Consider the following 12592-nt stretch of genomic DNA (forward strand, 5'->3'; position numbering starts at 1 on the left):
ATACCAACTCCATCAGAGCTTGGGCAAAGGATGATCCAACCTAAATAGATTAAGATGTCTCTTGGGCAATAAACATTTCAGGGAAAACAATGATAAATTAAAGTTCTTTCTCCAAAGTCTGGGACTGCATTAGACTACAGAAAACTAGAGAGAGGGATCTTCATAAAATCTGATCAAATTGAACTTCCTGTCAGCCAAATGGCTGATTCCCTTTTAGCTTATGGGCATATTTAGTTTGGTTTAGAACAAATAAAGTGTGTATTCCTTGCCTTGAAGACAAACAAATAAAATACAATCCTTCTTAGTAATTCTTAAATTGGTGATAGTTGGAGGTTGTGGTTGGACACACAAATGGATACAATGTGATCTATTTTTACTGATCACATTCATTTTGAAATTTCACACATTAAATTATAGCAGGGTATTTTAAAATGGTTTATCACAAAGGAGAATGGACTAAAAAAATCTTACTGACTGATGAGATACAAGTAATACTGTAGCCCAGTCATGACACTGAGGATGCAAGGCTGTTTTGACAGTAAGTAAGTGTGAAAGTGACCTATGAAATGGGAAGTAACTTCTCTTTTGTTTAGGGCTAACAAAATCCAGAAATCAGTTATTTACTGTTCAACACGGAATTAATACCTCAGTATCTGTGAAGTAGGAATACGTTGGAGAAAAGCACCAGGTGCCTTTGGAAAGAGGATCCCTGCCAAATCTGAAAGGTAGGCACTTGAAATCTCCTCCTGACATTCTTTCCTCTTTGTATCAATTTCATCTCCCTCCCAAAAAGCCTGGTTTAGAGAATGATCTGATATAATTAACTTATACCAGAGTGTAAAATCTAAGTACAAGTTCTCCTTCTTCAGGGACATGAGCAATTTAAATCTTCTCCACAACTGAGGAATGAATGGTTCAATTTAGAACTGGGTTTGGTTTCCAGTTTTGCTACCTACCTTCTATGTGACCCATGGACCACTTAACCTCCATGAGCCTCAGTTTTCTAGTCTACAAATGGGGGGTGATGGTAGTAATGAATACTGTCTTTATGTCAAAGTCGTATAGATTAAATTAATTCAACATCTTTTTACTGAATGCGTACTGAATTGCCAGGCACTGTTATAGGTGCCAGGAATTTAGGAGGGACGTCAAGATAGACAAAGTCCCTGTGCTCACGGAGTTTACATGCTAACCGAAGAAAGGGAAACATAATAAACCCTTAGACAAAGAAATATATTATGCCAGGAGGGAGAAGTGCTATGGAGAAAAATCAAGTATGGTGGCTGTGATGGGGAATTTTATGGGGAGCAGAAGGTGGTTGGGAGTTGTCACACCAGAGCTTCTCTAAAAAGGTAACATATGAGCAGACACACATGAAGGGAAAAATTCCCTGCCACGAGAATTTTAGGCAGAGGAAAACAATGAAAGCAGAAGGAGGAGCAAATGGAAAATCTCTATGGAAGGAACATGCTTAGAGTACTTGAGTCAAGAGTGACACTGATTTTGAAAATATATTGTGAACAGGGTTTTGCGTGTTTTTATTCAGTGAGCTGGGAATTGTTGAAAAGCTTTAGGCAAAAAAAAATAACAAAGCTTAGGCAAAGTCATATCTGACTGACATTATAAAAGGACCATTTGGTAGAGGGGTGTACACTGCAGAAAGGATAAGGCAGAAGCAGAAGACAAGACAGGGAACTTCCATAATAATTTGGGGAAAGGGAGCAGTTGATGGTGGCTTGGGCCAGAGTGTTCGTTATTAGGGAGGGGTGATGAGAAATGGTTAGATTCTAGGTTCATTCCGAATATTTATCTTGAGCCAGTGAACCTGGGTCTGGCTAGGCTGTGCAAGTTTTTAACTTTAGCCACTAGAAAAATGGAATTCTCATTTATTGAGAGGGGGAAGCCTGCATGAGCTGGTTTGGCAGAAGTGGGATGGGGTTGCACAATCAATAGTTAGGTTTTGGACCAATTAAGTTTGAGGTGACCGTTGGGTGTTAAAATGGAGATGCCAAAAAGGCAATTCAATAAGTATGAAAGCACTTAATCTACAGTCAGGCTTCATATGAACGTATGAACTCAGGTTAAACAAGTTAATTTGTGTTACTCCAGACAACTGTGTACTCTACCCCCAAGGCAGAGCAAATGAGTGAGAAGTTGCGTTTACACATGTAAACCACTGCTCTTTCTGAAAATCCTGAGCCATGTCATCAACTTTCATCTTTGAGCAACAGCAGAAATAGAAACAATAAAAACAATAATAACAACCTAATTCTAATAAAAAGAACTCCTTGTTGAACTTTAGTTACAGATATCTCTCTGGCTTTTAAATGCTGAATATCACTGCTTCTTACTGTTAACTAATTACCTTTTTTATTCATGATTAGCCCTGACCTGTCAATTTAAGGTTAAAATCTAATGAGGATAATAAAATAAAGATTTTGAAAATCTGATGGACCTAAATTACCTATTTCACTGTCTGAAAGCAGTTAAGACCTTTCCTATTTAATAACATTTCATTAGTAAGCAATTCACGGTTAGATTTTATAAAAAAATAAAATAAACCCCATAAAACATAAAATATACTATTCTGAAGTGATCTCTAAGATTTATTTTTAAATCTATCCAATAAAATTTGTAATGAAAAAACAAACTTTATTAATTAAGCTTTTGGATATTAATATTAGAGCTTTCTTTTTCTCACACAAATACTTCTACATATGTGTGTTAAGTTTTTAAACATTTTAGGCACAAATTTTATTATTCCTTTTTGGAAAATGCCTACTGGCAGACACTATCTTGTCATTACCAAAGAAAATAATGTTTTCCAGTAATAGATGTGGACAATGAGAACATGTTTGACTTGTACATGGGCTGCCTGAAATACTAAAATAACAAACGTATTTCTTTTTTTTTTTTAAAGATTTTATTTATTTATTTGACAGAGAGAGACAGTGAGAGCAGGAACACAAGCAGGGGGAGTGGGAGAGGGAGAAGCAGGCTTCCCACCAAGCAGGGAGCCCGATGCGGGGCTCGATCCCAGGACCCCGGGACCATGACCTGAGCCGAAGGCAGACGCTTAACGACTGAGCCACCCAGGCGCCCAATAACAAACATTTTATTTTCCTACCTAACTACTCTTAAATCTGTTTAAAATGCCCACTTATTGGGTGCCTGGGTGGTTCAGTCGATTAAGTATCTGCCTTGGTTCACATCGTGATCCTGGGGTCCTGGGATCGATTCCCACGTCGGGCTCCCTGCTCGGCGGGGAGCCTGCTTCTCCCCTCCCTCTATCCCTCTCCCCAGCTCATGTACATGGGCTCTGTTCTTTCTCCCCCACTTTCTCTCAAATGAATAAAATCTTAAAAAAAAAAAGCCCACTAATTTGTTTATAAACTATCTAGATCCACAGGCAGAAAAAGCCGAATTATGAATAGTCTACCTCTATGCATTTCTACTGTAAAAACAAAGATCTACCTGTTACCTAATGTGATTTAGTTTGCATGTACGTCATTAGAATCTCTGAGACACAAAAGAGCAGATACAGGGTGTCACAATATTTTCAAAGTGTTTTTAGTAGAAAAAAATAACATAAATAAAACATTCTATTATTTTGCTTCTCATATTTTTCAAGTATGCTTATTAATTTTATTTGGTGTGTAACTTTCTAAGAAAAAACAGTTTCATATTATTCACAAGAAGAGAAATAACTGGGACAATGGTATATGTGAAAACTTCCACAACTCGTTGGTAGTCATATAAATATAAATTAAAGCAACCATGAAATACTACTTTTTATCTACTGGGTTGGCAAAGATTAAAAAGGACTAGGAATCCTCAGAGCTGAACAAAGTGAAGGGAAGTACTGTATTATCACTATGTTGATGGCCATGATGTCAACTGATAAATTTTTCTAGAGGGCAACCTGTCAACCCTTAACAAAACTCTACAAATATGTATAAACCCATCTACCCAGAAGTTCCATATCAACATGTTTAGCCTCAGGAAACAATTATGCAAGTATACAAAATATGTAATTAAAAGGATGTTCATCACAACACTGATGATAACAAAATATTGGCAAGTTTATGTCCAATAATAGGAAATTAAATTTGGTATATTTACACAATGGAATACTGTGGAACCTCAATAATTCTAATGCAGTTATATGTTTATTGGAAAATAAAGAGTGTTGGGTGAAAATAGAATATTAGGTAAAAAGTAATTCTAAAACCAGGGGGATTATGGCCCAATATTTATGTATATTATTTGTGTGTATGCATACAGTATATTTTAACACAGAGAACAAAATCTCAAAAGAGGGGCGCCTGGGTGTCTCGGTTGAGTGACTGCCTTTGGCTCAGGTCATGATCCTGGAGTCCCAGGATCTAGTCCCGCATCAGGCTCCCTGCTCGGTGGGGAGTTTGCTTCTCCCTCTGACCCTCCTCCCTCTCGTGCTCTCTTTCTTTCATTCTCTCTCTCAGATAAATAAATAAAATCTTAAAAAAAAAAAAAACTCAAAAGAGATATACAAAATGGCACGAATAATTAATTTTGGGGTTAGGATTATAAGTAATTTAAATTTTTCCTTTTTGTTTATCTCCAATTACTTTTTATTCTATCACAAATATGTAGATTTTGTAGAGTTAAAAACAAAGTATTGGGGCGCCTGGGTGCCTCAGTCGTTAAGGATCTGCCTTCGGATCAGGTCATGGTCCCAGGGTACTGGGATCGAGCCCCACATCGGGCTCTCTGCTCGGCGGGGAGCCTGCTTCTCCTTCTCCCTCTCCCCCTGCTTGTGTTCCCTCTCTCGCTGTGTCTCTCTCTGTCAAATAAATAAATAAAATCTTTAAAAAAAACCACTAAAATATTTACACATTAAACAGAAGTGTAGGTTTTGAGCACAGGAGTAATTATCTGCAATATGAATAAGAATATGTAATCCCCAAAAAGATATAAAGCAATTTCTACTTTACAAATAAACAGATATCTGAATTAGAACACTAAAATATCTATCAATACTGAAAGAAATACAGTATCAAAAAACTTCGGGAAATACCAGTAATTTATTATGCGCTTTTTTTTTTGGCCATGTTACTCCTAGACAGTTTCATTAAATGAATATTTACCCTGAGAAATAATATTATCATTGATGGTTAAATATGCACCTGAAGACCTGGCATCAGATACTTTAGACACAGTTAACAATGTCATACAAACAAAACTCCTGCAGATTTAGTAAAAAGAGGCATAAACATATTGATTATATAAGAAAATCAATGTGCTAAGAATTGTACTAAGATACAGCACTTGCAAGTATAACAAGTACTTGACCTATTTAAAACTAGTATACTAAATTTAGTGAACATTACATACTCAATTAAAAATTATTTTCCTTGCCTTATTAAAATTTAGATGAATTTTGCAAGAAATTATTGGAATAGCTCATCTGATTTTGAAAAATTAGCTAGTGGAGTGTGGGATATTCAAACTAATGAAGTCCTATTCCCAAAAAGTTCGTATGGCTTGAAGAGACATCCAAATCACCTCACTGACATTTACGTGATATATTGGAGCACTACGTATTTATTTACTTTTTCACATTTTAAATCATAGAGGTTTATTTGATATTTTTAAACTGATAAATGTGGCGAAATGGTTTATATGTTAAATCATTTAATCTGAGCATGACAGCATTTAAAATCCTCACTAAGGATTCCAAGTGTAAGAGTTTGGGAAAAGTCATCTCATGGATCCCATTATGCTATAGACTAATTTTATGGTATGGATATCTGATAACCATTAGATCGCCAATCACATGGATCTGTGAACCTCTGGCCTCACCAATAATTCTAACACCTACTGTTATCCAGGTTCCTTCTTCAGAGCACTGGGAAATGTTTCATTAAAATATGTGGCTAAGGTTGAGGAAAAGGACGAGGGTAACAGAGGAAAAAAAAAAAAACAAAAACAGGACAATTCCAAATGCAGCCTCTATTTAGAATAACAGGAGATTAGAAAGGCACAGACATGGTACTCCAAAAGTATTAATAAAAAATGCCTTTGTTTTAGTTAACAGCTTCCAAGACACCCACAGACTTTTCCCCACTTGGAATAGCATATCTGCCTACAAAATTTGGCTTCTAAAATTGATAAATTAGGTGGTGATAATTTGCTTTCAAAAACTTCCCACAGGTTTCTAATAAATGTGCATTTAAATTGTGATTTGAGTTACCAAAATTTAATTTTTCCTTTGTCCTAAGAGATTGTTTATTCAAATTCATTCAGTGGAGGAACTTATTTTTTTCTGGTAATATTCCTGACAGGTACTGATTCTGCTTTTTTTTTAAACAGAAATATTGGCCAATATTTACTCTGAGTAAAAGGAAGCCCACAGTCTCAGATGTAGAGCTATTCAAAAGCAGACTATGCCTCTGTGGGTCAGATTTTCCTCATAAGAATTAACATCTACTTCCCAGTAACTGACACCCTCCTGCTTCTATTTTTGTTCCATCCAGCCATCCAAAATAAGACCTAAATCCTAACCCACACCATAGTTCCTAAAACATCTGAGGACAGATATCACATTCCTCCTACGTCCTATTTTTACTAGCGAACATCTCCAGGTTAACGGTGTATAATTCAGTGGAAAGTACATGGTCTGTGAAGTCGGAAATCAGTAAATTCTTGGTTCTCTATTATTGGAAACCTCTCTAAGCCTCATCTAAGTTTTCTCATCTGTGAAAGGGAACACCCAAGTCTTAGTAGGTTGTTTAGAAATGAGTTGGCACAACTGATATCCACTGTAGCGTTTTACCCAGTGAAGCAGCTCAAGAATGTAGATGACTCTCTCCCCAGCTTATTCTTGTTTGTTCTCAAAACGAAGAACTTAGGGGTGACTGAGGCACTCCAGATACAATGCGAATGGTTTAGAGTTCCGAAGATTGCACTCCTAAAAATGTCTCCTTAAGGCTTCAAGAACCTTAAGTTCCCACAGAATTTTAGTCAGCCAAAAGCCCACAAATTTTATTTATATGAAAATAAAGTAGGTTTCTCCTATCATGCATCATGATTTCTTTCTGATTGTCACCGAGCACACTAGGCTGTGTTAAATTCCATCTTGTTTTGGACCATCCTTTCAGTCCATTGAGGCCTTTCTGGAAACTGAATTATTCTATCTAATCTATTAGATCTCCCTTCTAGTTTTAATCTACACATTTCTGTCATGCAGAACTTGGATAAGCCCACACATTTTCTGAGATGTGTATTTCAGATATACAGAACAGCCTATTCCAAACTCACAAGCAGCACAAACTGCCTGATCTGAATTGCCCCTCCCCTTCCCCACTCTGTATTTCCTTTACTGAAGAGGCGGTCAGAGATAGGTCCTCACATCACTGGGCAGTGCAGTAAGTACTCCAGGTGATTTATGGGCTGGTCCCAAGTAGAACGAAAGACAAAAGGTTCCCATCCAGTGAAAGGAGAAAATAAATATTAGATGTACTATGGCTTCATCCCTGAAAACCAACTTAATGCAGGTATGGGTGATCACCAGTGCGACCAGCTCTGTCAGCTTGGGTAAAATGTATCATGTAATGTAGAAAGGAGCATGGGCTTCGGAGTCAGACTTCCTGGGTTCAAATACTGACACTACTGTTTGCTTGCTGTGTAATGCTGAGAAAGTTACTTAGTTTCTCCGTGCCTTGGTTTCTTCTTTGGTAAAATTATAGTTATTGCTTTTGCTTTGGTAACAAAACAATATCCAAGTGTCAATGGAAAGGAAGGAAGAAAGGAAGGGAGGGGGAGAAAAGAGAGGGAGGGTAAGAGGGAGGGAGGGGAATTACAGAAATTCACGCTAAAGGTATAGTCCTATTTTTGCTTTTCTAAAACTGTCCCTTCCAACCTACAACCCAAGCAAGTTTTATTTCCCTCTGCACTGCGAGGTTAAAGTCAGGCCAAATGAGAATTTTTTCTTGGTGGCCAATGCAGAGAGTCACTGTCCTTAGGCTCTTTTCCCCTCCAAAGTGGAGAATAAATTTAAACTCATCAAATGACTGAATTACAGGCAGTAGAAAGGAATGCGAAGAATTCCTAAAGTATATAATCTTGTCTTAAATAAGTGTAAATTCCCTTATGGTTCATTAATTAGTCATTTATAGTAATCAACTTTTACAAATACTTTTTCACTAAATGTTCTTGGCATTACTCTTAAGTCTTTGTAGGTCACAGTTTCCATCCTAGTGCAGGTATACTTCATGTGAACAGCCGAACCGTGGAGGCATCAACACTCCATAGCTGGTGCCCTGAGACGTGCCTTAGTGGGGCTCCCTCCGCATTTAGTCTGGCTCCTGGGCTTGACTCTGGCTCCAGCTTCAGGCTATGTCTGGTTTTCTGGGTTGCAGGGCTGGTGTAGGCCCATTCTCCCTCACCTAGCTCCACCCATAATGTGCTGTTTTATGTTACGTTACAACATAAACCACAGAAAGGAGACACTGAGAAAGGATGAGAAAAAGCAATGAAATATGAGTAAGGGGACGGGGTAGGGAAATAGCCTATTATTTTTCACATTCTGTTTCCTTTTACATACAATTAGCCCTGGGAAGTTGTCTATGTTAACAGAATAGACATGCATTCCTAGATATGTATATTTAAGAATATGTATATGTATATACATATACAACAATACATATTGCTAAAAATGGATGAACACTTCATACTGACCTTAGGGGGTTTAAACGGATAGTCTGGTGAAAAGGTAATGTCAAGAAAGAACACCCCTCCTTCATAGACAGATCCTGGGGGTCCCAATATAGTTGACCTCCATTCATAAATGTTGTCTCCTTTGGGTCCAGCACTGAAATAAGACATACAAATGAAATGTGCTTAGAGATTATGTAAACCCTGGAATTTAAAAAATTCTATTTATGGCAACAATAAATTGAGCAATTCCACAAAAACATAACAAATCGGGTAATTCTATATGATGATTCATTTGTCAATATTATCAATACTCTATAAAGAAAAGATGTTGGTATTACTTAAAAAACAGAACAAGGAAGATTCTGTCTTGCCATCACAATTCTATACCTACTGAACAAAAAATTCCCAGGACCAAAGACCAGAGGAAGGAGCACAAATATTTAATAAAGCATGAAACTATTTGTGAGATCCTGAAAAAGATGATATAGTCATAGAGTGAAAGAGACAAATTTTCGAAGACAGAGGGGCCATTAGAGAAAAAAAAGTCTAATAAGAAGTAGTCTAATTCCTTTGTTAACAACTGAGAATAAAACGAGGCTCACGGATATCAGTAAATGCTCATTATTCATAAAACTCTGCTCAAGTATCATATCCCATCTCAAGCTTCCTCTTTTCTCTCTTTCCAGCCAAAGAATCTCTGCCCCCTCAACCCCCATGTATCATAAATAATGTGGTCTATAGAAACCAAGATGTATTATTTCATTTTATAACCATGTTTTTAATTTAAAAATTTTTTTAGAGTAAGATCTATGCCCAATATGGGGCTTGAACTCACAACCCCAAGATCAAGAATCACATGCTCTACCAACTGAGCCGGCCAGGAATCCCCTGTAACTGTTTTTAAAAGTGTTTACTTTTCTGTCCCTCCCTAGAAGTTCCCTGAGGAATAGATTTTTGCTTTGTCTTAGGGCCTAGTAAGTACATGTTTGTTTGATGATGATGGGTTAATAGGAAAGCAAGTGAAGCCACACGACTACTACTAGTAAATATCTGTCTCTGAGTCTCAGACAAACTCACTGAGGAAAATAAGGCCCACATGAGTCAACTGAATTATAATCTCTTGAGTGAACAGAAGGGCAAATGAGATTATAATTTAGCTTTTCAGTGCTTTTTGCTACATCAAGCTAATACCTGCATCTAACAGCCATAAATTACCCTCATACTCTATAGCAAAGTGGGCAGCCCTTTGGGGAAGATTTTATTGTCAACAAAAATTTAGCTACTACTCTTTCTTATTTTGAAATTAGTTTATATCTACAAAAACCTCACTGTTAAGCAGTGTATCAAAAAAGCATGCATCTTAACCAAGTTGGGATATATTCTGGGAATGCAAGGATAGTTTAATAATAGAAAATTATTAATTAATTTACCTAAGAGATTAAAGTTGGAAAAAATGGATAATCTCAATGGGTGCAGGAAAAGCACTCAATAGGCTTAATAACAGCCATTCATGATAAAAAAAAAATTTTAGCAAAACTGGAATAGATGGAAACTTCTTTAGCCTGATAAATAGCATTTACCAAAAACCTACCATAAAACAACTAATATATTCAGTGACAAAATATCAAAAGCACACCCTTTAAAATTGAAGAACAATATAAGGATGCCCACTATATCTACTTCTAATCATTCGTGCACTAGCGATCATATTCATCAAGGTATGAAAGACATAAGGAAGGAAAAAACAAAAGGTATAGATTGGGATGGAAAAAATAAAACTGTGAGCATTTGCAGTATTTATGTACACAGAAAAATCTATACACAATTTATTAAACTTAAGAGTTTACAAAGTGGTTAGATTTAAGATCAATATGAAAAATCAACTGCATTTCAACACACCAACAAAATTAGGAAATATATTTTAAAATATTTTTGCAGTATTAAAAATAACAAAAAACCTATGAATAAATTTTATAAAAATATATGATTTTAACGGAGGAAATTATAAAACTTATTGAAATACAAAGAGAATTAAATAAATGGAGAGAGATACCAAGTTTATGAGTAGGGAGACCCAGCATCCTACAGATGTCAATATTCCCCAAACTGATCCAATGCAATTCCAATCAAAAGTCTAACAGTTATTTAAAAAATGAAACTTGACAACTTGATCCTGAAATGTGTTTGGAAGCTCAAAGAAATCCCTCAAACTTTTCCACATACTTACAGGAATCTGATATATGTCAGAAATAATGGGGCTAAGAAAACAGTTTTTGTATATGGCAAATAGAGAAACTGGATTTATACTTCAATAAATATACAAACCTTTGTTGTAGATGGATTAAGCATGTCAGTGCAAAAGTCAGAAGTTTTAGAGGTTGCCTAAAGAGACTGACAAGCCAAAAACTAGAAAAGATATTTGGATCACATAAAACTGACACAATTCTAGTGTCCAGAGTATACGAATTCCTATGAATCAATAAGAAAAAGACTAGCAATCCCTTAGAAAAGACATAAATAGGCATTTCCAGAAAGAAGAAACATGAATGGCCAAAAGGCGTATGAAAAATATCCAATCTCATTAAAATCGGAAATGAAACTTAAAATTACAGTTCAATATTATTTTACACAATGTATAGGCAAAGATAAATGCGTGACAAAACCAAGTGCTGATGAGGATGTGGAAAAACAAGAACTATACATTGCTGAAGAGCGTTCAATCACTTTGGGTAAGAATGTGGACTTATTGGGCGCCTGAGTGGCTCAGTCGGTTAAGCGACCGCCTTCGGCTCAGGTCATGATCCTGGAGTCCTGGGATTGAGTCCCGCATCGGGCTCCCTGCTCAGCAAGGAGTCTGCTTCTCCCTCTGACCCTCTTCCCTCTCGTGCTCTCTATCTCTCATTCTCTCTCTCTCAAATAAATAAATAAAATCTTAAAAAAAAAAAAGAATGTGGATTTATCTAGTTAAGCTGAATCTATACACTTCTATATTACAACATTTCAATTGCACTCCTAGGTACATACCCCAGAGAAACTTTTACACCTGTGCACCAGAAAACATATACAAGAATGTTCATGGAAGCACTATTTTTAATAGCAAAATTGGAAACAATACAAATGTCTACTGACAGAAAAAGGAATAAATTTACCCAAAGGAATACAACACAACAGTGGAAACATACTGATTAACATGGATAAATCTTAAAAGTGGCATATTGAATAAAAAAGCAAGTCTAAAGGAATATATACAGTATGATACTATTTTTACCAAGTTTGAAAACAAGCAAACAAGAAAATAATACACTGTTGAGGATACAAACATATGTGATAAGCAAGAAAATGAATGAGAACAAAGCTCAAAAGAATAGTTTCCTGGGTACAGTCAGATGGTGGAGGAGTAGCACACAGGAGCTTCAATGGTACTGGTGATGTTCTACTTTTCAGTATATATAGTGGATTCAGGAGTTACCTGTTTTATTATAGGTCTCATAACTTACTTATGTGTTAGATATGTTCTTATATATGTACCAAGTTTTCACATTAAGAACAAGGATGTCCCAAAAGTCTACTAAAATGCTATATGAGGAAAGCAAGTTTGCAGCATATGAATAGTGTGATTTTATTGTATAAACTGGAAATATAAAATAGTATTTTATATTGTTTATGGATACATATCTGTCAGTCTTTGAAGAAATGAACTGGAAAGATAGGCCTAAATTCATGACAGTGGTTGTGCAGGGAACAGGAGAAAAGAGGAATAGGGAGATGGGATAGCTCTGAAGATAGGGAACGCAGAAGAGTTCAATTTTATCTCTAGTTTTGATTTCTCTTATTTAAAAAGGATGAAGTGAAAAAAAAATCATAGCCTAGTTTATTGCAAAGTGCTGAAATATAC

General features: G+C 36.2%; 1 protein-coding gene across 2 annotated transcripts in view; it reads right to left on the reverse strand.

Moving 5' to 3' along the window:
• Positions 1-12592, reverse strand: part of UBE2E2 (ubiquitin conjugating enzyme E2 E2) — a 372538-nt gene that overhangs the window by 80950 nt on the left and 278996 nt on the right. For both annotated transcript variants that reach the window (XM_027586093.1, XM_027586094.2), the window contains one exon: positions 8719-8851. In XM_027586093.1, the coding sequence (XP_027441894.1) occupies positions 8719-8851 (133 nt within the window). The remainder of the gene's footprint in view (positions 1-8718; positions 8852-12592) is intronic.

This window comes from Zalophus californianus, chromosome 1 (genome assembly GCF_009762305.2).
Source record: "Zalophus californianus isolate mZalCal1 chromosome 1, mZalCal1.pri.v2, whole genome shotgun sequence".
Classification (NCBI taxonomy): Eukaryota; Metazoa; Chordata; class Mammalia; order Carnivora; family Otariidae; genus Zalophus; species Zalophus californianus.